Source organism: Chenopodium album, chromosome 19, assembly GCF_948465745.1.
Source record: "Chenopodium album chromosome 19, dcCheAlbu1.1, whole genome shotgun sequence".
Taxonomy (NCBI): Eukaryota; Viridiplantae; Streptophyta; class Magnoliopsida; order Caryophyllales; family Amaranthaceae; genus Chenopodium; species Chenopodium album.
In genome coordinates this window covers 42,191,777-42,210,514 of record NC_137852.1, presented here as the reverse complement: position 1 = coordinate 42,210,514, position 18,738 = coordinate 42,191,777, and the positions used below count along the sequence as shown (strand labels likewise).

The window sequence follows — 18,738 nt, the reverse complement described above, 5'->3', positions numbered from 1 at the left end:
ATAAAAGATATGCAAAAATATTTTATTTAGGTATATATAGAATACGATTGTCAAATTGGAAAGAAAATATCATAAGATATAAATAGTTTACTTTAATAAAAAAACGAAAATGGTGGGAAAATTTTTCAGCACATTATAACAAGTGTCATTGATTATTCGCTTTTAACATAAGTTAATAGATAGATAGATAGATTGCAATATGTAAGGAAAAATATTCTCCTACGAAGTACTCCGCATATAGTATTGTTATCTTGTAAAATTTGTCTTAGACATATAATGTTTCTAAAACATCGGATAAACATATACTACCTCCGTTACATATTATTTGCAACGATTGGACATTTTTCCCTCTCTAGTTTATGTCAAATTGTTGCAAATAATATGTAACAGAGGTAGTAATTAGTGTTATGGAGTACAAATTCTTACATTAATAAATTTTAAACAATTGACATGTTAAGAGCATTGTGAAATGGAGGTACTTAGGGCTTGTTCTCTACAGCTTAATTTCAGTTTACTTCAACTTCAATCAGTTCAGTTCAGTTCAGTTTAGCTCCTAATTTCCTTCTCTCATAAAATATTCATTTAAGCTCTATTCAGTTCAGTTCGGCTCCAACCAGTTCATTTCAGCTCCAATAAATTCAGTTTAGTTCAGTTCAGTAAATGTGAACAAACCCTTAGGGCCTGTTCTCTTACGTTGAAATTCAGTTCAGTTCAGTTCAGCTCAGCTGAGTTCAGTTCAGTTCAACTCAATTCAGTTCAGTTCAGCTCGGTTCAGTTCAGTTCAGTTCAGTTAAGCTCCTAATTTCCTTCTCTTATAAAATATTCATTTCAATTCAGTTCAGTTCAGTTCAGCTGAGTTCAGTCAATGAGAACATGCCCTACTCCGTTCCAAAATATTTAATACATTTAAACTCTTTTATTTTAAACAGAAAGAGTAATGAGTATATAATGAAAAGGAAGTATAGTATATTTTTAAGTTAAGGAGAGTAATGCATTGAGTAGAGCTCAAACTTTACGGTTTTTCGGTTCAATATTTACGAGTTAGACACTTAAAAATGAAGGAGAAGAATAAGAGATCCTTCCCCCAAATATCAAAGCTAGGAGGAATCGACATTACCTCCAGTATAATTTGATTCTACTACGACTAAGTTACAAAGTCAAACCTTTACCACTAAATCAAAGCCTAATCTAATACTCCATGCTCAGAACACTTAAACGCACAACGTTAACCCAAACACTTGTTATAGCCATCCACTTGCTACCCCAGTATTGTATCAGTAATTGCATATGCGAATCCATAATGATGTTCCTATATCATTCTTTTTAAATGTAATTCTTACTCCTTAAGACATGTATCTACCACAAACATTCTACTAAAAACATGGCGGTGTACGAATTATTGCTTGTGATCTGACTTATTTTATAAGATACCCAAATCCGCGTTACCCAATTTATTTTCTTTATAATAATATTGCTAGATTTGGCCTTTTTTGGACTCACATCATTTTCTAAATCCAGCCTTTCACCAACTCACTCCTTTACGCTTTTTTCCAGCTCACTATCTTAACACTTTTTTTTGTATGTATGCATTTCATAAGAACCTTCCTAATTTTACATGTAACATGTATAAGCTTCTACTACTATAAAACCCCTTTATTCTTCATTCAAATTCATCAACCAACACAAACAAAAACATAACAAAATATACACAACAAAAAACATAATATAGTATGGCATTATCACACTCAATTGTCTTAGCCTTTTTTCTTCTAGCTACTCTCATTGCCACTTCTAAAGCCAATTTCAACAACGACTTTGCCATTACATGGGGCGATGGTCGAGCTAAGATCTTAAATAATGGGGATGATCTAACCCTCTCCCTCGATAAAGCCTCTGGTTCGGGTTTTCAATCTACCAACGAGTATTTGTTTGGTAAGATTGACATGCAGTTAAAACTCGTCCCTGGTAATTCTGCTGGTACTGTCACGGCTTACTATCTATCGTCGATGGGGCCTACCCACGACGAGATAGATTTCGAGTTTTTAGGTAATGTTAGTGGCGAACCTTACACTCTCCATACCAATGTGTTTGCACAAGGGAAAGGTAATCGTGAAAAACAGTTCCACTTATGATTCGACCCTACTAAAGATTTCCACACTTACTCAATTCTTTGGAATCCCCAAAGAATAGTGTTCCTAGTTGATGGAACTCCAATTAGAGAACACAAGAATATGGAATCAAAGGGAATCCCATTCCCTAAGAATCAACCAATGAGAATTTACTCTAGTTTGTGGAATGCTGAAGATTGGGCCACTCAAGGTGGGCGGGTCAAGACCGATTGGGCCCAAGCCCCATTTACAGCTTCATATAGAAACTTTAAAGCTGATGCTTGTGTTTGGGCTTCCGGGTCTTCTTCATGCGGGTCGGGCTCAGTACCCAAATCCGGGTCAGAGTGGTTGACCCAAGAGTTGGATTCAGCTAGTTTGGAAAGAATGAGGTGGGCCCAGAAAAACTACATGGTTTACAATTATTGTGCTGATGTTCAAAGGTTTCCTGAAGGTCTTCCTGCTGAATGCACTGCTACATCTTAAACACATTTAGTTAGTCACCCCAAAAAACCAAATATTGGATTAAATTCTTTATTCTTTGTAGTTGATTAATGTATAATCTATGTGGTGTAAATCAAATTCTTATTAGTAAAATATACAAATGTTATTCTCATATTGTGATATCTTAGTTCTATTTGTTCAATATTTGAGAACAGTTTAAGGTAGAGTCTTTTGTGAAGGAGTTATGTATTCGATAAGTGCAATTACTAGATATATCAAGGATCACTATTATGGAGATAATAAGTTCATTCTATTGGGGCGTCATCCTCTGTTGCTAGACTATGAGAGATGATCTTTAGGCTAGTCAAATAGTCCAAAGCCCTTTAGAATGGATCCTATATTGGTCACACACAAGGGTATTGGGTTAAGCAAGTAAGAGGCCCATTAATGGGCCTCATGAGCAATTAACTAATCATGAATTGGATTGGGCTAGCATAGTTAGATTGGAATTAGGTTTTGGGCTTTTGACATGGGCTCTTATTTAGAGATGAGATCTATAAATAAGATCCATGCCTAGGGTTTGCAGAGAGTAGTCATAATTCACACACTGTGAATTTTGACATCAAGGCAACCAATCCCAAAACCCTAATCCTCTCTCACATTCACGGCTCTCACTCCTCCCCCCTTTTGGACTCACGGCCGGCCACCCCTTGGTGGCGTGTGTGGTGGTTCTTGGTTAGTATGTCGCTCTTCTCCATAGAAGGTCAATTGAAGGTTTCAATTGCAACTAACTAGCATTAGTGGAGGTCTTAATCTGTGCCCGTGGACCAAGTAGAGGAATCACGCTTGAGGTTCTTTATCTCCCTTTGTTCTTGCTCGATCGCACGTGGAATCACGCTTCAAAGGTACAATTTTTTTTTCTTTATGTGTTATGCATTAGATCCTTGGATTAGGTACTGTATGAATATGATTCATGTTATTTCCGCTACGTAGTACCTATAAATCCCTACATTTTGATTGCACAGGTCAACGCTTGAAAATAGATGGGGAGAAAAGGAAATCTCCTACTCCCAAGCAAACATAGTCGGTTAGCTCGAATTTGTGAATTTGGGCAAGTTCCCCACCAAGCAAAGCTTGGTATAGTATAGCGTATGATACTTTCATACCATATCATTGTCTAGATGAGATTTATGTTGCGGAGTTTTATAAAAGACAATAATTAGAGTTGAAAAAGGATGACACTTAAAGATCGTGACTTTGGTTTATACAATCTTGGACGCAAAGCCCGTGAAACGATTTGATAATGTCACCATGCATGGAGACTGGCATAAACTCCGCCCACTTGATCTACTATGCGTAAGGCTATACTTTAGGAGAAATGAAAATTGTTGTTACAAAAACCTTCCATTGGTCACAAATATTTTTGTACTTTGCGAGAAGACTTTGAATTTTAAATTGTCGTCACAGTACATGCAATTAGAAGTGTCAAAAATTGATCCGATCTAACTAAACTCAACCTAACCCAAAAGTGACCAATTTAAATTTTAAATTGCATGGGCATAATCACTTAACATGATTTAAACCCAAATTAGATCCAACCCGTCTAAATATACTCGACCCAATTTTTAGAACTGAAACATCTACATACATTCAAAATGAATATTATAAGCATGTGCAAGTAGACCAGCCAGACATATAGTTACACATATTCACAAAGTATTAGCTCATTTGGTATTTTTTTTTCTTATCTTAAAATCGTCAGAGGTTCGAATCCTATCAAATGATGATGCTAGGAGTTAAGGATTCCCTTACTTCTTCTTAATTCTCAACTGTCTGGCCTACACACATTAGATCAAACAAACCATAAGAGTTGAGGTCCGATCAAAATTTTACTTACCAAATTAAAATAACATAGACCAGCCACACATAGCCTCAAAATATTGGTGGCCCAAAATTATGGAAATGTTAGAAGGGTATAAAACTTTTTGTTGATGGATACTTTGCAGTTTGCAAGCTGTTAGATTCATGCAGTGGTCTTTTTTCCTAGGTTCCTAGTGCCCCAAAATCCTGCTAACAGTTTAGTATGCACTCGTTATGCTTTTGCACTTTTCCCAGCTAACAATCTACTAAGCTGCCACACCACACTTTCCACTCCATCTCAGATTTCCCTTTTTAATTTTCTATAATTAGATTTTTATTGATTAATTTAAGAGGATAAGAACTCATCAAAATATCATCATTTACTATTTTAATCACTTTACAATCCCACAAGATTATTATACACCAACCGATACTTAACTCAGTAGATAATTTTGTATCCCGTATTATAGATCTATTAGTCCTTAAAAAGTTAAAAAGGGTTGATTAGCCTTTAATTAGCGAGCCAAGTCACTTACAATGAGGGCGATGTTTGATCAATATCCTCGTTACCATTAAAAAGAGACCCTTTATCTGTTTAACATGGTTAAAACTATTGTATCAAATTATTAATAACAATTTTTAACAAATTAGAAATTGACCCTCACATTCCAATCGAAGAGAACAAAAGCATTTATAACAATACTCAATACCCATTAAGCCTCATGCATGACTTGATACATGACTATTATGTTCACCCTATGTATTTTGAGTTGAAATACTTTTATCCTGTTCTTGATAATGCACTTCAAATATTAATAAATGTAAGATAATAAATTATATGAAGCAAGGAATAAAAAAATTTTATGATTCATGTAAAAAACAGAAGTGGAAGTATTAATATTACCCTATCAAATGATATTTAATACAAAATGCTACTAATTCTTTTGTCGCTTTTCTATGGTTACATTTTGACTTTAGTGGTTAACGTTAAAGAGCTTAGATTAAAATAATACTCGTATAAACTATTATAAGATCAAAATACATGTGAATTGTTCAATTTGTCTCAAAATCATTATTGTTTAAAATCTAATCTACATAGGCATGATATTTCAATATGACTCAAAATCATTATTATACGACTTCTCCACGTAAACTCAACTGATGATCCGAATTAACACCTCTTATAATATATACCCATACTCTTTTTGTAAAACAATTAATTTCATAGACTTTAACATAAATTAAGGTACCAAATTACGAAGTACTGTACTTATTTTTTAATTTGAAATCCTTAGATCCGCGTTAACAATTAATTAAATTAAAAGCTGTTTGCAAGCTGTTTGAGTGCTTGACTGATGTACCAAAATCCAGCTTGCTAGCCATTACTACACTCACCTAATCCTACAGCTCATTCTTCACTTACCAAATCTACTCACTTCTTCACAACTTTCCTATCAATTATACACCCCTATATATAACTCCCACTTCTTCAACTAAATTTCATCATCCTCATTTCAAATATCATAAACAATTTACCCCACTAAAAAAAACATTGTCACAAAAAAAATATGGCATTCTCAAAGCTTCTTTACATTACACTTTTCTTAGCCACTTTTATTGCCTCTTCTAAGGCCAACTTTAACAATGAGTTTACCATTACTTGGGGAGATGGTCGAGGTAAGGTCCTTGGCAACGGGGACGACCTCACCCTCTCCCTAGACAAATCCTCGGGTTCGGGTTTTCAATCTAAAAACGAGTACCTATTTGGTAAAATCGATATGCAGTTAAAACTCGTACCTGGTAACTCTGCTGGTACTGTTACGGCTTACTATCTATCGTCGATGGGGCCTACCCATGACGAGATAGATTTCGAGTTTTTAGGTAATGTTAGTGGACAGCCTTACACTCTTCATACTAATGTGTTTGCACAAGGAAAAGGTAACCGCGAAAAACAGTTCCACTTATGGTTCGACCCCACTAAAGATTTCCACACTTACTCAATTCTTTGGAATCCCCAAAGAATAGTATTCCTAGTTGATGGAACTCCAATTAGAGAACACAAGAATATGGAATCAAAGGGAATCCCATTCCCTAAGAATCAACCAATGAGGATTTACTCTAGTTTGTGGAATGCTGAAGATTGGGCCACTCAAGGTGGGCGGGTCAAGACCGATTGGGCCCAAGCCCCATTTACTGCTTCATATAGAAACTTTAAAGCTGATGCTTGTGTTTGGGCTTCCGGATCATCTTCATGCGGGTCGGGTTCAGTACCCAAATCCGGGTCAGAGTGGTTGACCCAAGAGTTGGATTCAGCAAGTTTGGAAAGAATGAGGTGGGCCCAAAAGAATTACATGGTTTATAATTATTGTGCTGATCTTCCAAGGTTTCCTGAAGGTCTTCCTGCTGAATGCACTGCTACATCTTAGAAATATTTTAGTGATCAAATGTTTTTTAGTGATAGTTAATTAATTCATTTATTCTTTTAATCAATGTATTGTATTGTACTGAAATCAGTGATTTGGAAATATTAAATATGAATATTTTTGGAAATTGTGAAGTTTGTCATGTGAATGGTAAAGATTATTCGTTTGGAAAAAATTGAAGTATTAAACCCACTAGTTACAGGATTCCAGAAGCAAATATACCAAGAATTTTACTAAATCGAGGGTAATTAATTATACCAAGAATTTTACTAAATCGAGGGTAATTAATTATACCAAGAATTTTTGCTAAATCGAGGATAATTTGTTACGGAGTGTATCAGGATTATGTATGGTGTTTTTCTGTATGGTTGGCCCCACCGTGTGGCGAAAGTTACTTATTTATTCTATGGCAACTCAGTCGGTTAACGCGTTTTATGTGTGAGACAGTGAGAGTAACCCTTGACCGATCAGGTTACCTTGACTAACTCCTAGATAACTAGCCCCGATCACACAGTGCGGTTAACCACATGAAAATTTGCGTAGTTAGGGTGGGAGCTTCACATTGTGATATTGAGACATTTGATTCTTATTAGTTGCTCTAGTTGCGCAAGACATAAAAAACATTTCATTGTTACACATAACGAGAAACAGAGTTAATAAATTTGTAACCGCACATACGAAAATATTGATTACTGCTAGTGAGCCTAGTGATATTAATGGCCTATTTCTTTGGTTGCATAAATCTAATAATATTTAACAAAAGCTTGTACACAGTTACTGATCTTAAGCCTTAACTACAATTAATCTATATTCTAGTATGTAAAAGCAAGCCAAATTATATATGAACAATTCTACTTATGATACAATTACACTGTATGTAAGCAGCCTCGAAAAATAGTGTTATCTTCTCTGGAAGTTGAAGGCCTTAAGAGAATATGCATAAACCACAGCAAACAGAACATTGATCCCTAGGATTACACCAGCAACAGGTCCCAAAAAGTCGCGCTTATAACCAAAATAGCTGTGCAAAAATTCCTTCACTGTAGGATTTCCAGGAACGTCTTGGAGGCGGTCACCTATACCGTCATAGTCACCAAATTGTGAGACCAACAGTCCATACAAGCTCCACGCTATGGGGCATCCCCAATAATACCATCTCCACCATACCGGCATTCTCTATAGGAAAGGAAAATTTTTGTAAGATATTACAAAAGTATGATATAAAATGGACTTGATTTGATAATAATCGCTGACATAATGTATGTATTAAAGTGAACTTACAGGTCTTGGTATAAGAAAACCAGAGAAAAGATTCCAAACTCCGTAGAAGGCAGAGGAAATGATAGCAGACACGCTTGCATTAGGGGTCAGACCAACACACATCATGCCGTAGTATGTGAAGTAAAGCAAGGTGAAGAACATGAAGAAAATGTACCAAAAGAACTTGGCTACAGTCCACTCGAATCCCATCATAGCATATACTATCACACCATAGAAGATTGTTTGGCAGAATGTGTATGGAAGCTCAATGATAACCTGTATTACCAGTTTCGAAACATGATTAGCAGAGGTTTAGTATCATTAGTTTAGTAGGTACTAATCACAAACCAAGAATAAAGAAACAGAAGTTCTAGTTGTACCTGTGCAAAGGCATAAGGCAAAGCAGCATACATTCCTGCTGCTCTTTCTCGGTAAAAAACTGTCCTTTCAACGAACACAACTGGCTGAACTCCTGAGGAATTCTGAATACCAAGAAAAAGAACGGCGGTATACATAGAACCCATTGCATTGAAAAGGCTTTGTTGAGTTTCCCTGTAATATTAGCAAGTATTAGCTATAGCAAAGCAGTAACTTATACTTGTATGTACTGAAAATGCTCCCTACTGAATTAGCCAGTATACGAGTACAGAAATGGAAAAAATCGAGGACAAGACAATCTTTCTTTCGGATTGTTAAGCACATATCAAGAGAGTATGTGTAACATTGGAAAGTTTTAAGTTAATTTTATTTAGTACGAGGACTATTGTTTTTGGTTGATCTAAAATAGAATTGTGGCTTATTATCTAGGGACAAAAGAATCATCAATTAAGTACCTGTTACTCCCGATCTTCCAAAAAATGGATCCAAACATAACTCCCACAAATGATGCAAAAAGGAGCCTCATTGCGGTGTACATGGTGTTTCGCCAATATGAACAATGTAGTTTCCACAAACAAGCCATAAACTGGGATATGAACGATTGCGAGTATTGAGTAGGGAAGTACAAGTCCTTTGATCCTGGAGCTGGTACACTAAGTTCTGTTATCAATGCCTTGCTTCTCCTGAAATACAAGTAACATTTTTAGCAGATTGAAAATTATAACATAATCAAAATTGTGCTATTCAGATATGTTACCTATAAATATCGGAATTCTTGTATATTTGAGCAAAGTCAACACCAAGTGCAGTTTCTTGAGCCATTGATGTTACCTCCAACATCCAAGTTGCTGGATTATAGCCCTCTTTGATCTTTTGAACACCATTGATCGCCTTTATGCAACAAATATGACTCGTTAGATCAATATAAGCAGAAAAGTCCCTTGTGCCATACTATTTTGCAATTAGAGACAAGTTTTTAATTCCCTTACCTCAAAGTATTTGATAAGTTGGACACCATGGCGGCCTAATTGACCAAAATATATCTGCTGTCCACCTCGCTTGAGCAGTAGCAACTGCAAAAATTTAATAGAAAATTTTGAGTCTCCTTGGTTTCTTATACTATAATGGAATAAAAGTTTTCAGTTCTTTTAGGATCAAACCTCATCAAAAGCATCAAATATGTCAATGCTAGGCTGATGGATTGTGCAAACCACTGTTCGTCCTGTATTAACTGTATTTCTGACAGTCCTCATTACAATGGCAGCAGCTCTAGCATCAAGCCCCGAAGTTGGCTCATCCATGAAGATTATAGATGGGTTGGCAACAAGCTCTACTGCAATCGTAAGCCTCTTTCTCTGCTCAGTTGAGAGACCGTCTACTCCTGGAAGTCCTACAAGTGCATTCCTTAGAGTGTCTAGCTCTACAAGTTCCATGACCTCCTCTACAAACATCTGCAAAATACTTTCATCTTCAGGCATTTATATTTCACTAACATTATTATCATTATTCATATACATAAGAATCCTTAATCTAACCTCAGAATATATCCACATATATTTTTCTATGTTAAGTTCCATTCTTTTCAGCTTTAAAATAATTATATTTCGAAACAATCAGTTTTAATAGGTACAAATATTTTCAGTTTTGTAAAAGTCATGTGAAGGGAACAAGGCCTTAGATTTTCCATATGATAAATAAAAGTTACCTCTCTTTTTGATGCATCTACTTCAGAGGACAACCGAAGCCAGGCAGAAAATATCAAGGACTCATGAAGTGTGAGATGAGGAGAGTGAATATCAGCCTGCTCACAGTATCCAGAGACTCGGGCAAAGGTTTCTTGCTTCTTTAGGTACCCTGATATCCTGACATCTCCTTCAATATATCCACCAGTTTTCCTCCCCGCTAGCACATCCATAAGGGTGGTCTTTCCAGCACCACTAACACCCATAAGTGCTGTCAACACTCCTGGTCTAAAAGCACCACTCACGCCCTTTAGGAGTTCTAGTTTATCCTCAATGACACCTTGTGCTTTCATTTCCTGAAAAGATCAATATACATGTATTTGTCAACAATTAGACGGGGAAGATCAAAATCACAATATAAGTGAGGGAAACATTCTCATAATGTTGTAAAAGTGAGAAAGATTACAGGAGGCATGTCTACTGAATATCTGATTTCATCGAAGGTAACAGAAAGAGGTTCAAAAGGCAAAACCATCCCTCTTTTTGAGTTTTCATTAGCTTGTTCTTGAATCTCTACTCTCCTTTCTGTATAATAGAAAAACATAAAAAGATTGAGTTAGAGTCAATAAAATCAGATACATACATAATTCTATAAATAATAAATTATATTAAGGTATTGGACTAACGTGAACGTGAGGATCTCCTTTTGCTGGAAGACAGCTCAATAGCTCGACCAGTTAAATTAGCTTGTTTTTCTACCAAATCCTCTTCAGATAACATAGCTTGAGGTTTCCCAAGAGCTGCAGTCAAGAAATCATATTTATCACATATAATTCACAATCACATGTATCTTGTGAAATTGGTTCTGTTCTTTTAGCTTAAAAAACAATAGGATTACAGGATATTATATATAAATAAGCACAATCCAAGTTCATCAGCTAACTTAAGTTCACACAAGTTCAAACTAGCGCCAATAAGTTCACTACGAAGAAAGTTCAGATAAGTGTTTTCAAGTGAAAATACAAAGCCTGAAAGATAAAGAGACGAAAGAACTTACGATTCAAATATGTTAAAGTCCATGTATAGAACAGATTCAACAGCAACACGTATCCTACAAGTGCTGCAAGTCCAATCCAATACCAATATGCATGGGTATACACCCCACGAGACCTCAAGACCTGTATTCCTAAAGATGAATCGCTCCAACTATGGCCTAGGAATTCATTTACGTTAAGTGCATTCTGCCCGTACATCAGTGGAGATATCCAGTAGCCCCATATCCACCATTTCTTTACATTTTCTAAGATAAAAAAAAACACAGAATAATTGAATGTTCAGTTTTCAGCCTCATGATATAATCACCAACTAAACATAAATAATTTATAAACCCATAAAAAAAACATACTTCGAGATATAATGAATCCACCCAACACAATAAGAGTAACCAGAGCACCAGTGCCAAATGTGTTAGCCAAAATCATGTTTCTTCCAACTCCTGCATTAAATCTAAACAGCGCCGAAGCCATCTGGTGAACACCTAAGAGGATGAGATACTGTTTAAAACACCTTCCCACATTGGAGTCATAGCCAATGACATAGTAAGTTATTACTATCCAAATGGCTGTTTCTATAATAGCTATTGGTATTTTGAGAACCCATGAGGGTATGGCATATGCCCAAGCAGGATAAAATCGCAAGTCTCTTTGTTTATAGAAGACTGGGAGCTTCACAATCGCTAATGCCATCTCAGCAAACCCATTGAAAAGGATTTGAATTTGAGCAAAGAAGAGTGCACCCATGAAAATCATTCCATCTTGAACATTTCTTCTATGCATATGAGACCTCAAGAACAATGTTGCGGTGATTAGTGCCGTCAGAACGAGCTGTAAAGACAAGGATCACTTAATCAGCTAAGTTAATAAATCATGCAAATGAAAACTTGTGAAGCAAACTGAAATAGAAGTGGAACTTCCAAACAAAAGTAAAAGTGTAGCTAGATATCATATGTCATTCTGTTGTGTAGTTACTTACTTGAAAGGCCTTAAAGATGTACACAAATTTGTTTCTCTTCATCAACAAAGCTTCTCTAGACATGCATGCTTTAAACAATTCACTTTTACCAAGGCCAAATGTCTCTGTTGTTAAGGCTGCAGGATGGCTTTTTGACTTGTCGAATGGAACGGAAAGCTCACTGGCAAGTTTTCTGCCAACATGGAATGATTGAAAAGCTTCTGCAAACTCCTTAACAGTCACAAAGGTATATGGTTCAGTCTCACGACACCAATATTGCTCTTGATCTTTCCTTGATGTAACCTGTTGAAAATGAAAAAGATCCCTGAATCAGAATAAGGCCTTCTTCTCTTTAACTAACAAAAGTGTTTAGTAAAAAGCAGTTTTAAATGGTATAAATAAATCCAATGCTTAAATCATGTCACAGGAAGAATTATATTACTTCTTGTAAAAAGTCAGCAACTCCCTTTCTCTGAGGACACTTGAAGCCCATGAATTCAAAGAACTCTAGAACATATTCTCGAGGACCTTGATACACAATTTGTCCATCAGCAACAAGTATTATATCATCAAAGAGGTCATATGTCTCAGGAGCAGGCTGGAGGAGCGAAATGAGAGCGGTTCCTTTCAGAATATGGATAGATTGCCTGATTGAATTGACAATCTGATATGTTGTAGAACTATCCAAACCAGTCGATATTTCATCCATGAAAAGTGCTTTTGCTGGCCCAACCAGCATTTCTCCTGTATCATCAAATTATAAAAGCCAACTTACTCATATGTAGCAGAAGACAAAAAAAACAATGACAAAATCACAGATCATCAAGGAGAGTAGGAGACAATCAATAATTAGTGGTGAATGCTGAATAGTCTTTGCTCATACCGGTGGTAAGTCGTTTTCTTTGTCCACCAGAAATACCCCTTATCATTTCATTTCCCACCATAGTATCAGCACAGATATCAAGTCCCAAAATCTGTTTAAGCAGAAAGAACCCAAATGATCAGATTTTGATGTTTTTGATCAACTCAATGAAAATTACCACTGTATTAGAAAAATGCTAAGACTGAGCTATTACCTTGAGAATGTATTCAGTGACTACACTCGCCTCCTGCCCCTCAATAGCTGCTGCCTAATGATAAAAATAACACAACTTAAGAAAGCAGAATCCTAATAAGAACTGTTTGCTGTGTTTTTGTTGCTAAACAAGTTTTTACAAGGTGATTGTAGCAAAAGAAAAGAAACTTTTCCCATGTTTTTGTAAAAATGAGGTCCATGTTAAACTTCTTACCTTCATGTAGACATCAATATCAGCATCTGGCTTAATATTGGCTTCCTTTTCTCTTCTTGACAATTCTACCAGCATATCTGTATACATCAAACACATTCCAGTTTTACTTATTAGTTCTGCTGCCACCAAGCTGTTATGAAAAATTATCATTGCTAGCGTCATAACTAACCATAATTTGTTCCAACTCCTTGAACTCTAGCTGAAAAGGCTAAAGTTTCTCTGACTGTCATCTCTCCAATGTGAAGATCATGTTGACTGATATATGCTGAACTCCTTTGTGGAACAAACTCGTTCATTGTGTGTCCGTTATAGGTGACATTTCCCGAAAACTACAGTTCCATGAATTTACAGACAAATTTAGCTAAAAATTTTGAGAAGGAAAATAAAAATTAAGAGCTAGAAGCCATTAGTGGGATATACAATATTACTGCTAAGTCTAACCTTAAGATCTTTGGCAAGTTTACCAGCCAATGCTAGCAGCAAAGTAGTCTTTCCGGAGCCAGGAGGGCCTAGAAGTAATGTCAACCTGCAAAGAATTTTGATATGAGATCGTCCCTAAATAATAAGCCACATTTATACTTTAGGTTGTTCCATTACACGGAAATTCCTAAATATGATGAGTTAAACCTTAGGACTTTCCCATATTACCCTTAATGATGCCTCTATGTCATAATTCCAATCAAAGTGAAAGTATATTTGGTATCACATTATAATTCTACAAAAATGACCCTCAATCAAATGTGGCCTATTATCAAGTGACAATGGGAGTAAATTAAATTCGAACGATTTATAACTACTTTCAACTTAAGATGAGCATGCAAATCATCTTTACCTGCCAGGCTTAATATGTCCACTGACATTATGAAGAATTGTGAATGGTTTTCTCCTGTTTGGTAGAATGTGGAGAAGATTCAAGAAACCCTGGAAGACATTCCCATGAAAAATGGCACACAAATTACTACATAATCAACTAAAAGAGAAAATAAAAAAATTCAGAAGATTAAAATTATAAATATAAAAAAGAAAGAAAAAATCTCAACCTAATTAATGATCAAGAAACAATTAGTTACCTCAATTGTATTGGTGAAGAAATTCAATACAGAAGGCAAACCTCTGCTTCCCACTAAAACTTGTGCATCAACATTCAAATTCTCATATCTTACTTCAATTGTGGGGATTTCAATTCCAACTCTGATTACAGAAAATGTATGATTCATACTTAGCAATAACTCTAAACAAGTCAACTTAAACATGAACTTTAAAAAAAAGTCTTTTTAACATAAAACATTATGATATTCTTTCTCAAAAAGGACTACAATTTATTACTTGTTGAAGTAATAGTTACACACAAACCAAAATTGCAACAATAATATAATTTGTACACTAGAGAAATTCACATAAGCCTGAGACTTGATAGTCGTCTAGTCAATCGCATTGGGTTGTGTCGGGTCTAATTGTGATGCCTATGGTCCAAGTCTATAGGTCAGTGGTGTCGTCCTTTAAATTAAGTATTTAAGATACACATTTATGTATAACTTAACATTCAACATGTAATAGGAAATTTTACAAATAAATACAAGGGTGATGAAGTACATAGTATTGACCATAAAAGAGAAGAGTTCAAAATAAAATGCAATGGCGCCCAAGGCTAATATTTCTAACTCGTGTGCTCATTTGAGAGAGCTCTAAATGAGTTAATAAGTCAAATTAATAACCTTAGTTGTAGCATGCATATGATGCAACCGGTTAAATAAAACGATCATGGAGTGCTATTTATGCCAATGGGCCAGCATAGGTTGCTAGCCCATGTAATGCCATGCCTATCTCAAAGACCCTAGACCCAATCAAGCTTGCAGCCTAGGCTCACTAGGCAGTACATGATTTATCTGTTTTGGTTCGGATCAGGTCGGGTTATACTGGAGTACTGAACCATATATACCAAGGCCCATGCCTTTTTTCCTCAGTTGCAACTCTTAATTTACTGGTAGTGTAGTCAATTATTCTTGGATTCTTAACCAACGCAAGGAAAGAACACTAAGCATAAAAATACCGAAAAGTCAATTTAATGTCACATCTGATCTTGTCACATTATTTTAAAATCTTTTATGAATTGACCCATCAGACAATTTCAATTGGTTTATGACAATCATTCATTATATTCTTACAATAAGCCAAAGATGGGGTCGTTAACGATGAATTGAATCAACTTAATTACTTGAGTGATACACAATTTATTTGCAAGGCCCAACAATCACATTAATATAAAATGCTTAACCTCTCAATCAGAATACGATATTCTCACTAACCTAAACTATTTTAAGTTCTTACATTGGACAAAAAATGTGAATGTTCACTAATTTAGTTATTATTCGTATGATGCTATGATCGAATATGGTAAACATCATTTGCCTTTTTACCCTCCTTTAAATTGACATGTCACGTTTATGAATTTCATTTTTTTCATTTTCTTTTACTATGTGATCCATTATATTGCTACAATGCGTGTAATATACATGAATACAGCAAATTAGGCAACCAATAAAAGATTGCAAAGCTAAGATGATGTGGAATTGTAAGATAGAGTATCAAGGTAGATGAATATCATTGAGAGAATCAACAATCAAGGATACATCGAAATCTGCATGATATTAAAAAATTATTTACCATGATACGCAAAATCTTCATTAGTCCAAAAATTGTTATTAAAAAAACCAAAATCAACTTTTATAGCCATATTCAAAACTTTTGTCACCCCAAAATAGACATTACTCAACAGACTTTGTATAATGCAAAAATTCAAGTGTCACAATGATACAATTAGTAATATGAAATGTTAGTAACATGAAATGTGCGACAATACTTTCACTGACACGTAACTTGTTCATGACACCTCAACATAAAATTCAGAAAAGAAAATAACCCGCGCACAGTAAAATGTAATGTTAGTAACATGAAATGTGCGACAATACTTTCACTAACACGTAAACTTGTTCATGAGACCTCAACATAAAATCCGAGAAAGAAAGTAACACGCACACAAGGACACCCGAAAAGAAATACAGAGACGAGAGATCAATAAACCACACATACCTATCAATACGTTGTCTGAGCCTAAGCAAGAAGTTCTCATTATCTTCTTCAGCAGTTTTAACAAGCCTTTCTAAGAGCTCTCTTTTTTCATCAAAACCAAGTCTATTAACATCAATTTCTCTTGCAGGACCAGAAATATCAGTCAAAATACCTTTCCTAACTCGATTATAAGTTGGTAATCTCTCAATTGCAGCCCATTTTAATGCTTCTTCATCATCTTCATCTCGAGTCGATGTCGAAAATACTTCTCTTCCACTATTTCTCCAAACTGCTGATGAATTTCTCCCTATTCTTGCACTTGCTACTCTGTATAACTCTGCTGCACTTGTTGCCTCCATTTTTTCTTACTTCCAAAAAAAATGGAGGGAAAAATATAAAAGTCGAAATGTTTTTAATGGGACTAATTTTTTTGGCAATCTGAACAAAACCCAGATAAAAAGATTTGATTTTTTGTAGAAATAATTAATACCCAGAAAAATTTGGGACACCCCCAGAAAATGTTGCCCAGTTAATATACACAAAAGGCTAGTTTTGAGCTGATTTTGTGTGTATTTTTCTACAAAATAGAGACTTTTTATACCAATGTGAGTAAGTGAGTTGAAGATTTCAGGAAAGATTATTTTTTTGGAGGAAAATTAAAATAAAAAACTATGATGTAATAATAAAATGAAAGGGGATAATATAATATTTATAATAAGATGGCCAAATTTGACTTTTGACATATTCTGGGTTGCTGAGATTTTAATCAACTCTATGAATGATGAATCTATATACAGTTGGATGATACTATGTAGTTTTCATGCCTCAAGTGATTAGAATAAATGGTTTGAAGACCATGGAATTTTCCAATTGTTTGACATTTGAAATTCAATAATATTATTTTTTATTTAACAAAAAAAAAAAAAAAAAAAAAAAAAAAGAAGAAAGAGAAAGCAAAAAAAGAGAAATTCCTAAGTTGCAAGAAAAAGAATAGTAAGCTGGAAATGTGGAAGCTGACCCAATGACCGCCGTTTCACCGTTTGCTAGTTTAGTTAGCTCATTTAGCTGGCTCATCAAGTTCAAAAAAAGTTGAATTTGCTGCATTGAGATTATTTTTCTAATTAGTGTGTTTGCGGTCGCCCACACTGTGTAGTCCCTAATAAAAGAATAGAGTAACCCTTGCAATGTTAATTGAGTAACTCCTCTAACATTGACTGAGTAACCTCTATAATACTGACAAAATAACCCTTAAATATGTTCACTTCACCTTAAAAAAATACTTTTAATATTCAGTAAAAATAATTTCAATTCAATAAATATCAGTAATATTCATTAAAAATAATTTCAGTTCAATATAATTAATTTCAATTCAGTAAAAATAATTTCAGTTGAGTAAAAATAATTTCAGTTCAGCATAAATAAGGTGAAGTAAACAGGGTCTGACACTAGTGAAGTACTCGTAATCCATTAACACTGACAAAGTATTCCCTATAACTAGGAGTGTGCAAAAAAATCATAACCGTTAACAGGTTTAATCGACTCATTTTATAGGTTAATTAACCGTACTGTTAAAAATGAACGGTCACAGTTAATTGAATCGTTAAATATAACGGTTAACGGTTACGGTTACGGTTACACTTTTGAGTAAACGGTTAACCATCTCCGATGGTTAACCGTTTAAATAAAAAATATATATATATTTTTATATATTTTTTTTCAAGAAAGAGAAATATAATTAAGTTAGTTAACCCAAAAATAATCTTTTTTTATTTGTAATGAACTAATTAGAAATTATTCTTGTTTATATCAAAATTAGTATTAGAGCTGAAACACTTGAAAGGGCAAAAAGTATTGATTTATAATTTATTTATTGGTTAGCGATTAACCGGTAACTGTACCGCTAAGAAATGGTTAACCGTTCTTAAACGGTACGGTACGGTTACGGTTCATGTTTTTACGTAACAGCTCTAGCGGTTAACCGTACCGTAAAAGCTTGACAGTACGGTTAACCTAATGTGAACAACCCTGTCTATAACACTAACATATAAGAATTTATGTTTTTCAATATTTGTAAATAGTTTTACAGAGTATTAAAAAAAGGAAGAAAAAAAAAGTTCATTAGTTAAATTAAATGAACTTGAATGTGAGCGTTACCGAGGTAATAATGGGCTTAGGGCCTGTTCACTTCAGCTTATTTTCAGTTCAGTTAAGCTCCAAT

General features: G+C 34.8%; 1 protein-coding gene and 2 pseudogenes across 1 annotated transcript; 2 read left to right on the top strand and 1 right to left on the bottom strand.

Moving 5' to 3' along the window:
- Positions 1-1,671: 1,671 nt before the first annotated feature.
- Positions 1,672-2,724, top strand: LOC145595720 (putative xyloglucan endotransglucosylase/hydrolase protein 23 pseudogene; annotated as a pseudogene).
- Positions 2,725-5,977: 3,253 nt separating this feature from the next.
- On the top strand, positions 5,978-6,959 carry LOC145595719 (xyloglucan endotransglucosylase protein 7 pseudogene; annotated as a pseudogene).
- A 581-nt stretch (positions 6,960-7,540) lies between these two features.
- On the bottom strand, positions 7,541-17,407 carry LOC145595718 (pleiotropic drug resistance protein 1-like). Its single transcript, XM_081652136.1, has 22 exons — positions 16,542-17,407; positions 14,522-14,642; positions 14,284-14,372; positions 13,893-13,977; positions 13,621-13,780; positions 13,452-13,528; positions 13,239-13,292; positions 13,046-13,136; positions 12,605-12,906; positions 12,184-12,465; positions 11,558-12,035; positions 11,210-11,452; positions 10,839-10,952; positions 10,619-10,737; positions 10,176-10,508; positions 9,631-9,921; positions 9,460-9,543; positions 9,228-9,361; positions 8,926-9,153; positions 8,473-8,644; positions 8,114-8,368; positions 7,541-8,008 (listed from the first exon to the last, which is right to left on the bottom strand). The coding sequence occupies exons 1-22, from the start codon at positions 16,877-16,879 to the stop codon at positions 7,733-7,735; spliced, it is 4,326 nt and encodes a 1,441-aa protein (XP_081508262.1). The 5' UTR covers positions 16,880-17,407; the 3' UTR covers positions 7,541-7,732.
- Between the last annotated feature and the right edge of the window lie 1,331 nt (positions 17,408-18,738).